The 21,837-nt window shown below is 48.7% G+C and overlaps 1 protein-coding gene across 2 annotated transcripts in view; it reads right to left on the bottom strand.

The window, feature by feature from the left end:
• Positions 1–317: 317 nt before the first annotated feature.
• The window catches only part of exoc6b (exocyst complex component 6B), a 99,637-nt gene continuing 78,117 nt past the window's right edge, over positions 318–21,837 (bottom strand). For both annotated transcript variants that reach the window (XM_056300071.1, XM_056300072.1), the window contains 2 exons: positions 7,476–7,588; positions 318–5,441 (listed from right to left, as the gene is read on the bottom strand). In XM_056300071.1, the coding sequence (XP_056156046.1) occupies positions 5,315–5,441; positions 7,476–7,588 (240 nt within the window). In that variant the 3' untranslated portion in view covers positions 318–5,314. The remainder of the gene's footprint in view (positions 5,442–7,475; positions 7,589–21,837) is intronic.

Below are 21,837 nucleotides of genomic sequence, written 5' to 3'. Positions count from 1 at the left end.
GGTGGTCTGCAGCCCTCCCCGGACTGGCAGAGGGGCTGGAGCAGCGACCGGGCCGGCTCGGAAGAGCGAGGTAATTGGACGGGCAGAACTGAGGGGAAAAAAGGGGGGTAATTCCAAAAAAAGTAATGTTCCTGAGAACAGACAGCTCCATCCATCCCTCCCTTCCCGAACCTCAGCCTCCATCACACCACCCACGGAGGACAGGTGTAAAGGGCAACATGTGGACCATGACGACCAAGCCAGTCAGGCTACATTCTTGTTTGGGAGTTTACGCATGTATGAAACTGGGGAGAGAAAAAAAACAAAACTGACCACGGTTCTTTTTGTCATTTTTATTTTATAATTGTTTGCTGGCATTTGCATGTTTATTAGTATATCACTTTCATTTGACCCATTAGTGGTTTAATACAACAGCCTGTACAGTGCTTCTGTCTCAATAAAGTTATCCACATACAAAATAACACCAACGACCACCGGGGTGTGAGGACCCGAGCACCGGGGGGGGGGGGGGAGGGGGGGCACGTACACATTCATATTCACCTTGTTGTGCGTTTGTGTATATATCAATTTAAGCTAGTGTGGTTCAGTAATAGAGGGAAACTGAGCAAGTAATTACCCCCCACACACGCACACTCACAACTACAAACGAGGTCCTCTTGAGCAAGGCATGGGACGAGCTGCTCAGCAGAAACTAAGCCGTGGATGTGGGACGCCGAGTGAGCGCGAGGCGCGTGTGTGACAAGTTTCCCCCAAAAACTCTGAATTGAATCCGCAGCTGAAAGCAACCAGACGCCATCCCATCAGAACGAGCGCCCCGCAGAGGCCCGTGTTAGCCCCTGCCAAGCCGGACTGTAGACACCTCAGCTAAGAAACGAGACAACAGCAAAACGGGTACTGAACATCCATTCAGGATCGTACATTTTGGCATTTTTAAAACTTAAAATGAATGGCGATTACCAGGTCTTTTCAAGGGTTCCCCCGTGCAAGACACTTTCCAAAACATACACGTCTCTCATGACCAAATGCTGAAAAGTACATTCACTTAACCAGACTGCCCCCCCCGTATCCCCAGTTATACTTGGCCGATTACCCCACTCTACCAAGCCGTCCCGGTCACTGCTCCACCCCCTCTGCTGATCCGGGGAGGGCTGCAGACTACCACATGCCTCCTCCAATACATGTGGAGCCGCCAGCCGCTTCTTTACACCTGACAGTGAGGAGTTTCACCAGGGGGGTGTAGCGCGTGGGAGGATCATGCTATTCCCGCCAGTCCCCCCCCACCCCCGAACAGGCACCCCGACTGACCAGAGGAGGCGCTAGTGCAGCGACTCCTGGTCTTCCCACCCACAGACACGGCCAATTGGGCCTGTAGGGATGCCCAACCAAGCCCGAGGTAACACGGGGATTCGAACCGGAGACCCCCGTGATGGTAGGCAGCGGAATAGACCGCAACGCCACCCGGGCGCCCCGAGTATAGGTCGTTTTTAAGCTAGCTTGTTGCAGAGTGGGTGGAAATATGAAGAACCAGCGTGTAATGTACTCGCGCACGAATTTAGGGGTTAGGGGTTCAAATCCCTGTATATCTCAACAGGCAGAACATGATGCTGAGGCTGCCCGGGTTGGGGTTTCGATTCCCTGTGTAGCACAGTAAGGTGGAGCATGGCACTGACACTGCCCGGGTAAGCAGCTCCACCTCAACATGTTCAAGTATGCTGCTGAGCGATGTGTGTTGGCTAAACGGCACATGTCACGACACCAGTGCTACGCAGGTTGGTCGGTTAAAGGATGGACTCCGGCACTTTGCAACGAGGACGTTCGATCACCAGTCCGGCATCAGTTCCACACACCACAGTAACGCTGATCTTTATTGGCAGGAAAAATACAGCAAAGGCACATTCAAAAACAACGACCCTGTTCCTTAACTAAAACACCAAAATATAATAACAGCTGAGGAGGAAAACACACACACACACACACAGACACAGACACACACACACAGAAATTAACACAACCACTTACAGGTGCATGAAAGCACATTTTTGTGCACATATCCTAGATACACATACTCATTCCCCCTCTCTCTCTCTTATGCGCGTGCACACACATACACACACAGCTGACCGCACATGCATGTTTGTGCAGTGCCTGTAAACACACACACACACACACACACACACACACACACACACACACACACACACACACACACACAGCTGAAAGCACACACGTTTGTGCAGTGCCTGTAAACACACACACACGCACACACACACAGCTGAAAGCACATGCATGTTTGTGCAGTGCCTGTAAACGCGCGCACACACACACACACACACACACACACACACACACACACACACACACCTATGTACTCACACATACACAATATTCATAATCATCAAACCAAACACGGGGACTGATCACACCTTCCCCTTTTCCAAAAAAGAGGAAGCGGAAGACTTAATTTTCCCTTTTTGACACAGTCTGAATTTGTTTATAATATGCCAATACAAACACACACATGTGCATTTTGCAGTGCGACTGATGCAGTTTTCGTTATTATTGCACCCAAATTCAAGAATGAAGTAACATGGTGAGACAGGGAGGACTCGTCCTAGGTTTAAAAACAAAAAAAACAAAAACAAAAAACTGGTAAACAGTTGTGTACTTCAACTAAACCAGATCATTCATGTGTGATTATTTCATAACTCTGCTCTACTCGCATGTGAACACAAGCGGCCACACGGGCGCCCTAATATGCAAGCAAGCACGCATGCACGCAGGCACATATGCACAAAAAAACGAGTATAAAATTGTGCACATATGTGCACACACATGTATGCATGCAGGCAGAGCTTGGCATGTGGTTTGGAAGACCCTTGGCATTAGTGTGTAAGCTCTCTCTCCCAGCAGACTATCCTTCTAATTTAAACATCCAAGTCAGCCAAGCAAAGAGCTCTGAACTTTTCAGCGGTGGCCAGATTCCAGCATTATCCCTGAATTTAAAGATCAAACTTCAAAATAAAGGAAAGAAAAGTGGTGGACGTGAGTTGGGAAGGGTTGTCAGTTTTGAGTCCTACTCACTATTAAGCGGTGTTACTGAGTATTAAGATTAAAATGGGTTGCCAAGTTGGGACACCAACCCCTCTTTCATACTCAAACACAATGTATATCTGGGGTTTAGGAAGAGGATGATGGCTGCCTAATATGAGCGATGTCTCGTAATTTAAACGTCATTATATTTGAATTGAGGGATTAAGTTGTCATGTTGGACTAACATCTACTACTTAAAACCCCTACGGAGTCTGTGCAACAAGGCTTTAGAAAATGGGGAGAGGGTTGCCACATCTAAGCAATATCCCCCATTTAACTGTGAATAGATTGTATAAAGAAAAGAATGGGTTGCCATGACGACAACCCCCTTGTTAAGATAGGTTGGATGAGGGATCCTCGATATCCCTATTTCACGAACCCTTATCTTGATTGCAGTGCGTTAAGCGATCTGGCGTCCTGATTTGACTCCCTCTGTAGTGAAGGCCAATGGAAGACATGGGTACACTGAAGAATGCTGACGTGACAAACTCTCCGTCCTCCAGCATTGTGTGAGAGAAGTATGGAAGACAAAGCAGGCTGTCAGAGAAACAGCAGCACACGTGAGGCGGTAAGGAAAGGAAACCGACTCTTTTTGTCCACCGGCTTGACGGTAGGTGCATGTTAAAAATGACCAGCCACCATTTTACCTGAAATTTACCTAGACTGAAGAAAGAAAAAAAATGTATAATCAACAAGACCAAACGGGATGATAAACCCAAAACACATTCTCAAGCCCCACTTGAGCTGTGTTACCAACCAAACTAGATTTTTACAACAAAACAAGACGTTCAAATTGAGGTATGGCTTCCTGCAGAAGTCGGCTGATACGCTAATTCATAAGCCATGGACCAAATCCACCAGCTAGCGCTAACCTCCCCACCTGTGGACCAATGAGAAGGTGTAGGAAAGGTATCAGGGTGCAGCAATCCACCCAGGCCTGACAAAAACCCTTTCATCCATCAACAACAGCAGCAACATTGAAAGAGTGTCGGGTGGAGGAAAAAACAAACGAATGACAGCCGGGGAAATGGAAATTTGCTGATTTCTAAGCAAATGGGACGAATGAGGAGAGGACCTGGGGATCTCTAAGGCCTCGAGGGATAAATAAAATATTCTGATTCTGATTATGTTGAAAAATGGACACGAACACGGTGCCATCCATGGTCAACTTCTAGATGACCATGCTTCCCTGGGACACTTCGAGAGGGAAAATACAGCCAGCCCGTTGTTTCCCCTCCACTCCTAGCCATTTTTAAAATTTTATAATCTTCTATACGATTTTTTTAAACATGTTTATCTTGTTCACTTACAGTTATGATAGTTTTATTATTTGTAAAACCATCCATTATTGATAGTTAAGCGTGACATAATTTCTTCCGACGACATAACTGCCCCCTCCTCAGGTCAGAAACGTTCACGCTTGCTGTTGTCATGAATAAAGGTTAAGAGCAAATCAAACCCAAGGCCACAGATGGGCAGAGTTGGCAACTAGATGAGGACAAAAAAAAACAAAAACAAACCTTAACTTCTAGTTTTCAGCAGGTAAAATTGCTTGCTTCAGCCCCCGTGGGTGGAGGCGAACATGCAGGTACCAACATAATTATAGAGTTTCTCTACTTCCACTTCTTCCAATGACCAGGCTCAGTTTGTTTCTTTTGGGTAGAGATGAGAACAACATTGCACAACCAATGGGATGTAAGAGGACTCGTTTTTTTTCTTCCTTTGTCATCTTAAGGAAGTGTGATAGTGTGGCTCAAATCAGATGGCTGGAGAAAATGCTGCACTAACCAACAACTCAGGTCGAGGTTTAATGGCGTCTCAGTCTTACTGAGCTGAACTGGGCCCACGAGGATCCAACCACATTTCAACAAAACCATGCTGAATGCCTGAAAAGATATCGAAAACAAGGAATATTTAACTCTATAGAGAACGGGATTGTTATTTTCAGACTACTACCTATCCAAAAATAAAAAATAAAAAAATCTAATTAACCAATCAGACTGCATGTTTTAGTATCATCATCCAAAGGACATTGGTTGTTTAAGCTTGTGTAACCTCAGCCAGGGTTGCATAAATTGGCCGGTGGCAGTGGTTTTAACATGTGAGCTGTCCAGCCAGATCAGCTGCGTGACCCGTGAACACCACATGCTACAGTATATGCGTTGCTTAAATCAGCCAATGAGACCGTCTGTTCTAAGCCGCTGAACCAATCAGAGTGGTCGTTCTAGGCGTGGTGCTGAGCGATGAGGTTGCGTAGCTGCTTGAGGACGGCGTCGAGGAGCTTCTGTCTGTCTCTGTCTGTCTTCCTGAACTGAGCAAACATGTTGTTCTTCCTCCCCGTCTCCCTCATCCTGCACAATCAGAGAGAGAGAGAGAGACAAAGGAAGTGAGAGAGAGACATAAACAGGGAGAGGTGAGAGAGACAAAGAGGAGGGAGGGAAAAAGCAACGAGGGACGGATGCAGGGGGAGAGAGGGGGTGAGAAAGAGGGAAAAGAGAGGAGAGAGGGTGAAGAAAACAAATTAGAGGGTGAGGGTAAGACAGAGAAAGACAAAAGGAATGGAGGGAGGGTATGTGAGGAACAGAGGCAGGAACAGATAAGAGTAAAATACATTTACAGAGAGCAAGCGAGGAGAGAGAGAGAGGGAGAGAGAGAAGTTGATGGGTGGAGAGATGCAGGATGGGTAGAAAGAAGTAGATGTGGGCAGGGGTCAGCGGAGTTAGTTTTAAGCTTTATTGTAAATGTAGCAAGAAATAGAGCAGTTCCAAGAGATGCACTTAGAAATAAAACACTTGATAATGATGCACTGGTCGGTCCAAACAAAGCATCCTGGAAAAAAAAAAACCAAACAAATAATGCACACACACACACACACACACACACGTGCACACACATGCACACAGTTTCCACTTTGGTCTTGCTACAAGTGAAACCTGTGAAGGAGAGATCTGAATAACTCTTTATTTTGTGCAGAACTAAAACACCATCCTCACAGATGCACAACGGGGCCGTGCAGAACCTCTGCTGGTTGGGCTATCAGGCCTGCAAGTGTCATCAGTGTCACATGAGACAGTATGTGTGCAGCTGTGCATGTGTGTATGCGTCTGCTAGCTTGGTCACAGAGCGGTAGAGCCTTCTGGACCTCTGGGATGCTCAGGGACTGAGTGGACTGCACCAGCCCCAGCAGGGTGCTTCCGCCCGGGAAAGAGAGGACACCAAGCCTGGGCCCCCTTGAAAGTGGACTTCTGGAGTCTCGGTCCCTTTGTAAGCCTTCAGACAATGTGGGTCAAAGTGGTGACGGAGATAAAAGGAGTTTAGTGGTACTGTACTGAACGACGCAAAGAATCACTGGACTCCCAATGTGCGCGTGTGTGTGTGTGTGTCTTGCCTGGCAACTTGGTCAGAACTAAACTGTCTCCTAGCTTTTATGAATGTGTGGCTAGTCAGTCTGCAGTCAGTGTGTATTCATAAGAACTTCCACATGGCAAAAGGCGGTCCATGCACACACAAGACAGTTTGTGTATGCAGCACACGGTCAGTCTTTTATTTGTGCAATTAGTTTGTACAGTTGTGTGCATTGCTTTCATCAGCACCACCGGGCTATCTTCCTGCCGGGAGTGCAGGCACTTCACCTATAGGCTGATAGCCATCACTACGGAGACAGAACACTGTTGTTATAGCGATAACATCCCTTTACTTCCACCTGCTCTCTGCTATTATCACAAATACATCGCTATCTCCTCGACCCGCGTTTGATGTTTATTTATGAAGTCTGCATGGGTGTGTGTGTGTATTCGTGCACGTGTGCGTGTGTATTTTTGCATGGGATTGATCGTGCATGTGTGTGTGAAAATTCTTGGCTGTCAAACACGAGTCTACATGTAAATAATCGCTTCTCCGTCTGCCTCCACTTCTCAGTTTCTCTTATATTTTAGTAGTCTTACACTGATGCATGCCGTGTCAGTCAGTCCATAGGCACACACACAAACAAACAGGCATAAGCGCACACATACACACACACACACACACACACACACACGCACAGAGTGGATGCAGTACTTACGGTTTAGACAACCTGTTGGAATGAAAGAGGAAACAGAGGTGAGACAGAAAGGACAGACAGATGGTAGAGGACAGACAGACAGAGACATACAGAGACCAAAAGAAAGGCAAAGATTGAGGGTGCGCAGGAGAAACGGAGAGTACGCGTACAGATTGATGGAACATGGATGGATGGATAGATCAATGCATAAAAGGAAGGAAAGAAAAAATGTAATTGGAGTGCTGACAAAGAAGTGGATCTGGAACAATGTTAGAGGAGGAGAAGAGGTGAAGGTGGAGGGCTGGATGGGTGGGTGGGTGGATTAGGGTGAATGGCTACTCACTTCTCCAGCAGGGCCAGTGCAGTGTGTGGGTTGACTCTCAGATATTTACAGGTGGGTCTGCCGTAATCCGCCAGGTAGGTAGACCAGTCCCACTGGACAAACAGGTCCAATAACTGGAGGGGGAGAGATGAGAGAGATGGACAGAGAAAGAGAGATTAAGAGCAACAGATACAGAGGTACAGTGGCAAAGATTTAAAAAAAGAGAGAAACAGTGTTTACATAAAAATGACACTGATGAACTGAAAAAAATGGCGATAGGAGAAAGAGAGAGACAGAGAGAGAGGGAGACAGAGGGACACAGAGAGAGTTAAGAGAGAAAGTGTGCATCCCTCTGTATTGCCCAAAGTAAAATATAAAGCACAACAGCCAATGAAATTTAGGTGGGTAAAGGTCCTCAGTAAGTAAATACATTTCCTCTCCTAATGAAAGAAGGGGGAGAGAGGAAGGAGGTGAGGGATGAGAGAAAAGCAGGAGAGGAAACAGCCTCCTTCTCAGAAGAAGGTGGGTGCCTAGGGGGGGTCAGCGTGTGTGTGTGTGTGGGGGGGGGGGTCAACTGAATGACCCACATTGCTGACTGTTGCATAACTGGCTAGCCCTCTGAACTTTATCTGACTCTCTCTCTCTCACACACACACACACACACACACACACACACACACGTGCTTATGCTCTTGCAGACTCAGACACACTGACATGCATATTTGTGAATTTGCAGACACACACATGCACACGGACACATGCACACAGGGAGCCTCGGTGAACTCTGGGTAACACCAAACACACGCACAGACCCAGAGAGGGAAACCATATGTGAGTGAGGGATGAGAGAGGAGGAGCAGCGCAGAGGGATGGAGAGCAAAACCACATGTGGGGAGAAAAGGAGAAAAGAAAATGAAAGAGAAAGTGAGAGCAGGATGGGGAACAGTGGCGGCTGAGAGGAAGACAGGGAAAGAGAGAGGAGCGAGGAAGGGCAGATCAAGCCAGTGATAGAAAAGGAGGGATCCTTAAGATCAAGAGCCACTGACGATGACATTGGGAGACTGTGTGTGTGTGTGTGTGTGAGTGGGGGGGGGGGGGTGAAGCCATTTTACCTAAATCCTGCTTGCCACTCCTGTGTCAGTACAGTGATACCTGCACTGCTGTGGAAGTAATTCATGTGAAAGCTGAGCAAGCCCGAGTAACCAGCAACCTCCAGAATGAGCCACTCACCATTCCACCACCGACTGCTGCACAGGTGGTATTTCCACCAGTGCTCCCCCCCCCCCCTTTTCTCCTCAACTGTACCTGGCCAATCATCCCGCTCTCCGAGTCCGCCCGGTCGCTGCTCCACCCTCTGTGCCGAGCCGAGGAGGGCTGCAGACTACCACACGTCTCCTCCGATACGCGTGGAGTTGCCAGCCGCTTCTTTTCACCTGCCAGTGAGGAGTTTCGCCAGGGGGGTGTAGCACGTGGGAGGATCACGCTATTCCCCCCAGCCCCCCCTCCCCGAACAGGCGCCCGACTGACCAGAGGAGGCGCTAGCGCAGCGACCAGGACACATACCCCAGCTTCCCACCCACAGACACGGCCAATTGTGTCTGCAGGGACGCCCGACCAAGCCGGAGGTAACACGGGGATTTGAACCGCCGATCCCCATGTTGGTAGGCAACGGAATAGACCTCTATGCCACCCGGACATCCCTACCGGTGCTTTCTTACTGGTGAGAGTGCGCTCTACGAACTGGATTTACTGGGACTGGATTCTTTCTGAGGTCTGGCTGCAGTGAGAGCTAGACTACACCTGGCGGAGCCAAATGCAGGATGACAACACTGCACACAACACTGCACACAACACCGCACACAACACCGCGCACAACACCGCACACAACACTGCATGCTCTGTGAGTTTGTGCAGCAGGAAATTCAATGGCTGTCCCAGGTAAGGACACAACACAGATTTTATGTTAACACCAGGCGCAAATAGTGTCTGTTGCTCTGGGAAGTCATCACCGATGTTGCCGCCAAACACAGCACCAGCGCATCATGGCCTTACAGCCAGAGGAGGAAGAGGAGGAGGAGTCAGTTGTTTTTCTGAACCTCCTGAGTTTATTTTCCCACCCTCTTGTTCTCTCTCCTTCCTCTTCCTTCCATCCCTACATACCTTCCTCCCATCTCTCTCACGGTATCCCTTGTATTGCCTCTCCTCCTCTCCTTCCTCCTGTTTCTCTTCCCCATCCTCTTCCTCCTCCTCCTCGCTGCCTTCCTTGAATCCCCGCCTCTCATCTTTCACTGTTTGTTCTTCTCTCTCTCTCTCTCTCTCTCTCTCTCTCTCTCTCTCTCTCTCTCTCTCTCTCTCTCGCTCCCCCCCGCCCCTTGGTTCACCCTCAAACGGCCAAAGTTTGACCTTTTAATCCTCCTGTGTAAACAAGTACAGAACACACACACACACACACACACATACACAGGTTATGTGTGTTGACACAAATAGAAAGGCACCAACATTCACAAACATGCTCGCACAAACACACACATAAACAAACCAGTTATGTATGTGTTCACTCCACTCAAAGCGTCCATATACACACACAGACACGCACACAGACCCCCCCCACACACACACACCAGGTTCAGCGCAGTTACATAAACCAAAAACATCATCTGCCCACTAGTTCACGTAAACAAATCGTTCAGAAAATGAGCTACAGACCTGTGTGTGTCTGTGTGTGTGAGTTTGTATATTTGTGAACGTATATTATACTGGATGTTATTGTTTTCCTGCACATGCATCTCGCTTTTGGTGTGTGTGTGTGTGTGTGTGTTGTGTGTGGTGAGTAGGAGGCGAAAGCGTGACAGGTATGGCAGGAAGAGTTATGACCGTCTGATACTAAAGCTGTCTATTTAGAGGAAGTAAACTCAGCAAGCACCCCGCCGCCTGTCACACGCACACAACCACGCACGCACGCACACATGCACACACACACAGACACACACACACACACACACACACACCACGAGAGACAAAAACAGATAGCATGCTAGCTCAGGCCAAAGATAACATTCAGAATAAGTGACACACACACACACACACTGATGTGTACCCACACCCATACACACACAAACCAAGAAATGCCGACACCAAAACTTGCAACCTGAGGCAAACAAAAATGTTTAGAATAACAACAGCCCCCATTCTCTCTCAAACACACACACACACACACACACACACACACAGTGGAAGTGGAACGATGCTTGCATGCAGGCACAGACAACACTCACAACAATCCACATACACACACTTTCACCAAAGTGCACCATTCAAAAAAGCACACACACACACACACACACACACACACACACACACACACACACACACACACAGAGGCAGATAAGCAGGCGGCTGAGGTTGAAGGGATTTTCATGGTATCACAGAGAGGATCTGACCGTCTCTCTTATGGAACCACACTCTGTGGGCCCGTCTCCCTCTGAACATCTCCACCTTCCTCTGTAAGGTCTCTCTCCCCCCCTCTCTCTTTCTTGCTCCCTCTTGTTCACTCTCTCCCTCACTCTTTCTCTCTCTCCCCCCCCCCCTCTCTCGCTCTGCTTTTCATTCCCAGCTGACTCATTCCCCGCTTCTGTTCTCCCATTTATCTCTCTCTCTTACCGTCTTCGTCTTCCGGAGTGAAGGAGAACGGAGGAGAGGACTGGAATGGCGAGGAGAAAAGAGGAGAGCAGAGGCGAGACAGGTGGGTTTTGGGTGAGGCTGAGGTCAGTTGGTAACGGAGCGGGTGTACAGTCGGGGAGGAGAGTGAACGGGCGGACTGAGAGGTGGTGCAGCGAGGAGGAGGAGAGGAGGAAGGTTTGGGGGGAGGAGGGAGTCCGTGAATCGATAAAACACAAAAGAGGAGTTGATAAAATGGATGAAGAAGAAAAGGGGGGAGAGAAAGAGAGAGAGAGAGGCCCTCTAAAATTCAGCCACACGCAAGCCAGCAGGTCTCCTGGCTGCGGTGGATCTCACACTCACACACACACACACACACACACACACACACACACACACACGCTCCTGACCCTGGATTCACCCTGCACACACACATGCACGCAGAGCACCATGTCTCTCAGTCTCTCTTCACCTCTCGCTGAACTTCTCCCTCCGTCTTGCTCCCCCTCTCTCACCTCACCATGACCTCCCCCGCGCTATCGCTCCTGTCTCCTCGCTCTCAAAACACACACACACACACACACACACACACACACACACACACACACACACACACACACACGTACGTGCAAGCACACACACACAAACAAGAGATTATTGTGGAACAGAAAAACAAAGTGACATATTACCAAGAGATCTCCTGTTTATTTTATCATTTCTCCTTCGCTAATGGTGCACACTCACTCTCTCTCTCTCTCTCCCTCTCTCGCTCTCTCTCCTCTAATTGCGCTCCCATATATACAACCCCCTTAAAACACATTAGCTCTGTTTCTTTCTTTTGGTTTCCAGTACTTCTTCTCCTCCTCCTTGCTCCCTTTTAGCACCGTCTCCGTTCAGCTCTCGCTCTCTCTGACTTTCTGCCTCTCCTTCCTCTCCACCCTCAGTGCCCCCTCCTCCTCTTCCTCTCTACCTCCCTCACCCAACTTTTCTTTCTTTTGCCGATTTCTCTATTCCGTCCCTCAGTCTCCCACTCCGCTTTCTCGCTCCCCGTCCCTCTTCTTCCCCCTAAATGTCACATGAACAACGCCGCCTGAGTGCAGCTGGACTCAAACCAGCGGCGGAAGGAAGGAGCAATAAATACCTGCTGTGTGCACACGCACACACGTGCATGCACATCGCTCTCCCTTTTTCTCATCATCTGCCTAGCTCTCCGTCGTTCTCCGCACCGCTTCGCTCACCCGCCCCTCCGTCTGTCCGGGCATCTATCCCTCGCTCCCTCTTCTCCCTGCTGTCAGTCCATCTCACAGCCAACACGTCCCCCATATCACCTCTCCCGTCCACCCGTCACTCTACCATCCACCCATCATTCTACCGTCCAGCTGAAGACGACTTTATGGTGAAATTGGTACTGCCATCCCAGCTCATTGGCAAGGGTCAAAGGTCATTGAGAGTACCCCCCCTCCCTCCCCAAATAAGTTCCTCTCTCTCTACCTACCCCCAACTCCCCCCCCCCATCACTCCACCCTTGCCCCCCCCCACCTTCTCTCTGTATATTTTGGAAAGTTGTTAATAGTTATTCCGGCTGTTTGGTTGATCTGTTTGTTAGGGCCTGTCGGCGAGCTGCCATGTTCTCATTAATAACAGCCAAGAACCAGGGTCAACCAGAATTCACCATGTTTACACTGTGTACACACACACACCACACACACACACACACACACACGCATGCATGCACACATACACATGTGCACACATAGGAAGGTTGTGATTATGTAACATTTGACCTAGTGCAAAGGAAAGAAATGACATCACTAACTTTCTCCCACCAATTTCTGTTTCATCCTTTCATCGATCTCTCCTTCCCGCCTCCTTAGCCTCCCCTCTTCATCTATCACTGCTGTGTTTTTCATCTTCCTTCTCTCTCTCTATGCTCTCTGCTTCTTGCCTTTACAGTTACCCCCCCGCCTCTCTAGAAATTCTGAAATTTGTCCATCCACCCTGCAACAATTCTTCAAGGCTCCCTCTGCTTCCATCTCTCCATCTACTCCTCCCTAACCTCTAATTACCCATTTGTCCAAGATGGCCAAGGGTGAAGTGGTGAGGCCATCACAGGTCGGAGGTGACGGCTCAAAGGTCGCTAAAAGCAGAGAGGCCTTCTGACTTTCATCAACAATAAAGGGACAGTGTCACCTGTCAATCTCGTTTTAGTACTCCCCCCCCCCCATCTGTCCGTCCATCCCCCGTGCTCCTCAGCTGTGATGACGTCCTGTTGGCTCTTGCGTCGTTGTGCGACATGTATGACTGACTGAAATGTGATTTTCAAGGATGGAAGAGGACCAAGAGGTGGAGAATGGAAAAAAAAGTCCCAGAAGTTAAACTTGCAAAACAGAAAAACATTTAAGGATGCAGCAGACGGTGACTCGCTCTCACAAATACACTTGGACGACCAAGCTGGCCCAAACGAAGAAGCTGATGTTCTACAACGTGTCCCCTGGAGTCCGGTGGCGCGCCACAGTTGAGAAATGAACACCAGCGTGTCCTAAACAATCATGCACATGCACGACTCAGAGACAACGTTTTCTGTGAGGACGCCCTACTTCCATGTCACCATGAGGTGAGAGGTCAAAGGTCACTAAAAGCAGAGAAAATGGGTTTGTCCATTGCCGGGGATAAAGGGTCGTTTTGACACCTGTCCGTCGCCGCTGTCATCTCACCCGTCTCCCCTTCCGGCTCCCTCCATGCCTGAACCCCAGCCCGGAGTTCAAAGTTCAAAGGTTGCTTAAAGGACATTGTTTTGTTTGTTTGTTTGTTTGTTTGTTTTTGCATTAAGAGACCATATGACATCTGTCCATCAAATCTCCCTCCATCTCTCTGTTGTGGGCTCCAACCAACACATATGTTCTTCACTCCTCCTCTCCTTCCATCTTCTCTGTTGACTTTCAGCGGTCAAAGGTCGGTGAAAGTTGAAAGTGTCGATGTCCAGAGGGGGGGAAAAATGTCCAGCTTGCCACTGCCGTCTCTCCTGAGACTAAATCTCTCTCTCTCTTTCAATCTATTCACCTTCTATCCATCCACTCCCCTGCTATGTTAAGAGTTCAAAGTTTAAGGGTCTCCATGGAGTGAAAGTGCTCTTGTGCCTTATCTAGGACCCCTTAACCCCTGGAGAAAACACCATCTATCACTCATCTTCCTCTCGTTCTCTTCATCAATGTCTTGGTCCCTGCTCATCCCTGCTTTTTTTTGGTGATTTTCACCCCAATTACACCTGGCCAATTACCTCACTCTCCCGAGCCATCTCGGTTGCTGTCTGACCCCTGAGTCGCCAGCCGCTTCTTTTCACCTGACAGTGAGGAGTTTCGCCAGGGGGATGTAGCGCATGGGAGGATCATGCTATTTCCCCTAGTCTCCCCCCCCGAACAAGCGCCCCGACCGACCAGAGGAGGCGCTAGTGCAGCGACCAGGACACATACCCACATCCGGCTTCCCACCCGCAGACACGGCCAACTGTGTTTGTAGGGACATCCGACCAAACTGGAGGTAACACGGGGATTCGAACCAGCGATCGCTGTGTTGGTAGGCAACGGAATAGACCACTATGCTACCTGGACACCCATCCTTCCTTTTCTTAACAATCCCTCCTTCGCTACCTGTCAAAGCTCAGAGTTGAGAAAGGTCACCAATACAATTAAAAAAAAAAAAAAAAAAAAAAAGATAAATAACTAACTAAATAAAAATAAAAAAGACAATAAGACAATTAGTTTGTCAATAATAACACAAAGTTATTTGTTTTCTGCATCTTGGTCAACTTCTATCGACAGTTCTCCTGGTGGAAAGATCATTTCAGTGAACACCAGGATCCCCCAAAAGATTTATTTATTGATTAATAGAAACAAATCAATCAATACTGAGAGCAAAAAATAAAAAAACACCATTAAATCAGAAGACACCGTTCCAGCTGAGCTAATGTTCAGGAGTGCTCTGACTCTCTCTACTTGTGCCGTCTTATCAGCAGAGCCCGGTGAGTCAAACGGCGCTGACGCACATCAGACCACATCTCATCTGCGGAGCCCAGCTTTGCAAATGTGGTGATAAGGCGAGTTTTCATAACAATCAGTTTCCCCTCAAACTGTATCTTATCTTCCGTGGGAGCCTCGCTGACCTCCAGAGGACGAGGTAAGCTTACGTTTTAGTCGCAGCTCCGCTCTTGACCTCTGAAAGCAAGAGGTCAAAGGTCGCCTGTGGAGGTTATCGGACCTAATGTTCTCCGGCTACTGTTGCACTGGACGCACACCGTCGTCCCCCTCCTCGCTTTTTGCTTACTAGCTTTCTCTCGCGAAAAAACACCTCCTGCGCTGACTCCACACACACACATACACTCGTCCTGCTTTTCACCAGCCCCTCATCTCCATTCAGCCATTTCCTCTCCATCTTTCTCCCATTCTGTCAATGCCTCATACTTGCTGCAGATTGATTACCGCTATAAAACTTGTGTTCCACCTGTGACTGGTCAGTTATACTCATCTCTACAAGCCTCCCCGGCACATAAGCAGTCAGGCCTTTGAGCATTAAAACAAAGCAAAGCAAAAAGAGGAAAAATGAGAATTTAGGACGAGTTGATAAATAGTTTGCCCCCCTTTATTTATTTATTCATCTTAAAGAAAGAGGTGGTCATGAGGACTTCTGGAAATCTCCTCAGCCTCCCTCTTTATCCACCTCTCTGTCTCTATCTCTCCCTCCTGCCACTGAATGTCTCTTTATCCATCTCTTTCGCACGCTCTCTCTCTCTCAGTTTCACGTCATCTGTGTGTGTGCGTCTCTCTCTTCCCCTCTCTGCCACTTCTTTCTCCCCCAAACTCTCCCTTTCTTTAACTTGCTGTCTATCTACTCTTGGTTCAACCAGGGGTCTCCGCTGTCAGTTAGACACTACACAGGGAGAGAGAGAGAGAGAGAGAGAGAGAGAGAGAGAGAGAGAGAGAGAGAGAGAGAGAGAGAGAGAGAGGAGAGAGAGAGAGAGAGAGAGAGAGAGAGAGAGAGAGATGGCGAGATGGAGGGAGAGTGAAAGGAGAAGGGATGGAAGAAAAGAGGTGGCGGTGGAGAGAGGAGACAAAAGTGAGGGGCAGGGAGGGGGAGGGGAAAGGACGGGGAGGAGAGAGAGAGAGATGAATAGCGGGAGGGGGGGAGACAGAAAAGAGTAAGGGGGAGGGAGAAAACGAGGGAGGTAAAGAGAGGTGACGAGACAGGCAGAGACAGACAGACAGAGACGGTGCAGAGGGGGAGAGGAGGGCCAAAAGTGAGAGAGAGGAGAAGAAAAGACAAACGGGGAAAAAAAAAGAGAACGGGGGTGGTGATGGTGGTGGTGGGGGGGGGGGGTTGGAGGAGACAGAAAAGAGGGAGAGAGGATAGCGAGAGGATGGAGAGAGGGGGGTCAGGCTCAGGGTAACTAGATCTTACAGAGGAGGAATGAGCGAGTGGGAAGGCTGCAGACTGCAGACGGGTGCAGGCTGCAGTCGGGGGGCCTACGGGGAGCTGCACGCTGATGAACTGAATCAAGACAGAATACTCCAAAACAAACAGCGTTAGAGGAGGAAAAAACAACAACCCAGCAGCTCTTAGCGCCACTGTAAGCTCAATTTAGATCCAACCACTTTTTAAAAGTTCAATTTGGCCTCCGACGGGGTTTTGTTTTTTTTCTTCGAAGAGTTCAGTTTGGGTTCAGCCACTTTTTCAAAAGGTCCATTTGGGTTGACCAACTTTCCCCCCCCCCCTTTCTTTCTTTGAAGCTCAATTTAGATGCAACCAATTTCCAAAGCTCAATTTGAATCAAATCACGTTTAAAACCCGACTTGGATTGGAGCGCTTTTTAAAATGCCAAACGAGCGAAAACTCGGTCCGGTCGAACCAGTATTTGTTTTTCTCCAAGACGAACGCTAATAATGGTTTTTGCGGGGCCTTCTGGCTTCGCTGCTCACGCGCTGCACCATTTATCTGGAATGAGAAGGAAAACATCGTTACGAGCACGCAGCACAATGTCATTTGCACACCAAGTTTGGAAACCGAGGGACGCGGCACCAAAACCTCATCTTATGGGAATGTGGGAGGGCGACTTGGTCACGGCAGTGTTTACAGAGAAGGACTCACTTCGAGCTTTCTTTTACAGCAGAGATGCACAATATTTAAAACGAAAGTACCACCACTCGTTCCTACAGTATAAATAAGTCGATAACGTCATTAAACACTTGCAAAAAAAAAGGGACCCCTCCTAAGCGCACAACGAACTGAAGAACTGTACTTACCGATAACCCTGGCTGACATAAAGACGACTTTTGTGCACATGACGTCCTCCAAAATGTCAGCCATGTGTACCGGCAAACTTCAGATACCGCTGTTTTCATGCATCATTTGTTCTTAATCTAAAATCGCTCGATTGTCCTTTACTGCTTCCTGTTCCACAGTGATGTGTTGAAGTAATTTTCCTACCGAAGACAAAAATAGATTTTTTTCCCCCAAATTGACAATTTTCTTCAATTATTTCAAGATAAAAAATTATACATGTGCCAAAAAAAAAAAAAAGACAACGGCAAAAACCATTTATACCACTCTCGGGCCAAACAGGAAACCGCAGAAAGGTTGAGAGGTGAGAGCTGTTTGGGGTTCTTACCTCTATGTGGACCAAAGTGACTTCAGAACAAACAAACACACACACACACACACACACACACACACACACACACACACACACACACACACACACACACACACACACACACACACACACACACCACTTTCTACAAGACAAACAAACTTTCTCAAATATGCCCCCCCCCCACACACACACACACAAACACACTCACAGACAGGAAGGGGCTTAGATGCAGGTTGTATCAGGGTAGAGGCAGAAAGGTCAGGACTGATAACACAAAACAATGACCTGACCCGGTCGCCACACGGTCACTGTGTGTTTGTGTGTGTGTGTGTGCATGTGTGTGTGTGAGCTCACACATGTTTTTGGAAAGGGAAAGTCTACTGGTGCATTTGTGTGTATAAGCAAGTGAGGGAGCCACCTTGACCCCCGTGTCCTCCCCTACCCCCCATTCCTGACCGTTGTTTGACCATCGGTCGGAAGTGCTAAACCACCACTCCCCTCCTAGCCAATCCGGTCACAGGGTAGCACCACTGCTGTGACCGCAGTTTGACCAGTCACAAGTTGGCCGGCCATAGACAGGACAGGAAGGTGATGGAAGGGGCCTATACGCTCTCACACACTCATATATTTACTCTTTCTTTCTGGAACCTTCTCTCGCTACAACAGCCTCTGCTCAAGCACACATTCTTCACCCTGCCAACAAATATACAGACGCACTTCTACACACAAACATGTGTGCACGCACACGTGCACACACATACAAAATCAAGTGATACTGTGAGCTGTTGTCATGACAGGCATAAGACAGGCGTGTGTGTGAGAGAATGGGTCATTTGTGATGCAGGCATGTCTTAGGTGTGGGTGCATGTGTGCGAGCTTGGAAAATAATCAGTTTATACATCAGACACGACACACATCAGAAGAGAGACGTGCACGTGAACGAGAAGAAGACGCTGCACATGCAGTGTCTAAGTGTGTACCAGCTATTCACTGGATGAATAGTCTGGTGTCTATATGTGTATGGTGTCTATGTGTTGTGCACACGTGAAGTATGCAGGCGCGTGTATGTGTATACATGTGAGCGAGTGAGTGAGAGAGATCAGATAAGGTGTGTGTTTGGGATCAGTCAGTGGGCTCTCACCACTTCCTGGCACCGACACTTATCCTCTCCTTCACTTACTGACCTTAGACTGCACCCTGCCCTTCAAAAGGAGCACGTGTGTGTGTGTGTGGTTGTGTGTGCGTAGCCCACAGTGTATTTTTTTTTCAGTTGAGTCTGTTGTGTGTTGTTTGTGTGCATGATTGTGCATACCAGCATGAGTGACACTTTTGGTAGCCAATTTTCCAGCTCTTTGTGTGTGTGTGTGTGCGTGTGTGCGTTGCTGAAATGGACATAGGCTAACTAAATGCCCCATTCTTAGAGCATAAACACACTCTACTCGCATTCAGAGGGGGAGGAGAGAGGGTAAGGGAAAAAGAAAGCGATGGAGAGAGAGAGAGAGAGAGAGAGAGAGAGAGAGTGACGTGGGAAAATAGGGGTGGAAGAGAGTTACCGCTATGGGAGAGGTAGAGAGGAAGGGAAGAGGGTGAAGACTGGGGAGAACAATAAAGAGAATCGAAGAGAGAGGGAACCAGAGAGGAACTATAAATATTTGAGAGGCAAATTCCCCAATAATCAGCTACAATATCTGAGAGAGAGAGAGAGAGAGAGAGAGAGAGAGAGATTCCTGGAGTGAATTACAGTCACGAGGTCGACCTCGCCATTTCCTTCTCTTTGACTTGTTTGCCATCTCAGAATTTGCAAAATGGACGCGGTCCTGCGACCCGGTCTCTGGGCGGGTGTGCCGCGCCATTGAGAGGGGCATATGGGCCATTTGCCGTTTGTAAGCAGCAAAAACAGCCCCCTAGGTTTTCATTGGTTCCACCCCTTCATGTGTCTGTGACCCTGACAAGAAGCGCCCAGCGTGTGTGCAATGTCTGATGGTGAGACACACACACACACACACAAAATACCCATCATTCTACTCAGCGTCTGGCCCTCCATCTCCCCTCCTTCAGACCTGTCTCTCTCTCTCTCTCTCTCTCTCTCTCTCCACACTCTTCAGGTGCCTCGTCTTCTCCTTTTGTCAGACTGGTGTGCCAACATCCGCGCACTGTAGTCCAGTGTATTTGTGTGCAATTTACACCTCTGTGCGTTCGAGGCCTTCGAGCGATCACGGCGCCGCATTATCACACATACTCAACACCGGGCGAGCAAGTCCCGACCTCCATTCGTGTGCGCAGCAGTCACGGCGTTTTGTGTGAACTTGCCACTGAATGTTTGTGCACTCGCGTTGTGTTTTTGTGCGCGTATAACTGTGAGTGCACGGCTGCGTGCACGCGTGTGGGCATATGTGTGTTTGCGTGTAGCGCTCTCTCTCTCTCTCTCTCTCTCTCTCCTTCGCTCCCAAAAGATCGGCGGGGCGAGCATTTAGATGTCCGTCTTGCTGCTCGGCCTCCTCTCTTCGTCTTTCTTCTCCCCTCATCCCCCCTTTCAATCCTGTCCTCTCCTCTATTCATCCCCCCTTCTGTGAGTGGTCAAACACATGAAGAGAAATGTCAGCCCCCAAGAGAGAGGAAGAGAGAGAGGACAGAAATATGATGGAGCAAGAAAAGGAGAGACAACAAGTACAGAAAAGGATGTAAGAGCGAAGGGTGGAGGGAGGGAGAGAGAGATGGAGGCTGAGAGAAAAGCGAGCAAGCCAGCGAGAGAGAGAGAGAGAGCGCGAGAGAGACCACCCTGGACGTCCGTTTCACCCGCCGTATCACTTTCACCTGACTGCACTCTTTCACTATCTCCATCCCTTGTTTTCTTTCTCTCACCCTTTCATCCCCACATTCACGTCATGTTTTCTCTGTGTGAGACCACGCTCTGGCAAGAACACTCCTTTTTCCGCCTCTCCTGCACTCTTGACATTTCCATCCCTTTCCTTTCACTCCTTCTCTCCCTCTCTCTCTCTCTCCCCGTTTTCATAACCCTCCCTCTTCCCGTCATCTCTCCGCCTACAAGCTTTCATCTTCCATTCGCTTCTACCTCCTCTCTACCCCCCTGCTCCCCCCCGCCCCCATCCCCTCAGCTTTCTCCATCCAACTTACACCACTCTTTTGAAATTTGCAAAAAAAAATAATAAGGAAAAACAAGCTGTTTTGCTAAAGGGCACTTCAGCGGGGTGGTTGCCTGTCTGCGCCGGGGGCTAGAGAGTGGGTCGTCCATTTGATGGGCCAGTCTCTCTGTCCGGTTCGCCCCCCCCCCCCTTAGACATGTCGCAATAACACAGCTTCTAGTGTTGACCCAAGACAATTTCGTTCTCGTTTTCTTATTGGGGGGGAAGGGGGGAGAAAAAAACCCCTAAAGGATGAACGACTTCATTTTCCATTGGCATCACGTGTCATAAAGATCTGTATTAACTGCAGCTGGTGCAGTTGTTCTGAAGAGAGAAGTGAGAGATGTAGTAGTGTTTTGGACAAACAGGTGATCTGAAGACACAGTGATGCGGTAATATGTCTGTAATTGTGGCTGTGTCCCGTCTGTGTGTCATAAATCACTTCACCAGATTCCACAGGGAAATGTGACACAGAGAAGCAGTAGGAATCAGTCTATAGTAATATCGAACCTCCTCACTGATGGGTCTCATCTGCCTGTCAGTCACACAAAGGGATCAAAACTGAACTGAGACGGATAATGTGAAAAAATCCTCACAGCATCTTAAAAGACAAAACAACAACAACAACGACAACAATGACGGTGCATCTGGGTGGCGTGGCGGTCTATTCCATTGCCTACCAACACGGGGATCGCCGGTTCGAATCCCCGTGTTACCTCCGGCTTGGTCGGGCGTCCCCACAGACACAAATGGCCGTGTCTGTGGGTGGGAAGCCGGATGTGGGTATGTGTCCTGGTCACTGCACTAGCACCTCCTCTGGTCGGTCAGGGCCCCTGTTCGGGGGGGGGGGGGGGGATAGCGTGATCTTACCATGTGTTACACCCCCTGGCGAAATTCCTCATTGTCAGGTGAAAAGAAGCGGCTGGCGACTCCGCATGTA

The sequence above is a fragment of the Lampris incognitus genome, chromosome 20 (assembly GCF_029633865.1).
Source record: "Lampris incognitus isolate fLamInc1 chromosome 20, fLamInc1.hap2, whole genome shotgun sequence".
Classification (NCBI taxonomy): domain Eukaryota; kingdom Metazoa; phylum Chordata; class Actinopteri; order Lampriformes; family Lampridae; genus Lampris; species Lampris incognitus.
Note: the sequence above shows the minus strand (reverse complement) of the source record. Positions and strands in the feature narration are given on the sequence as shown.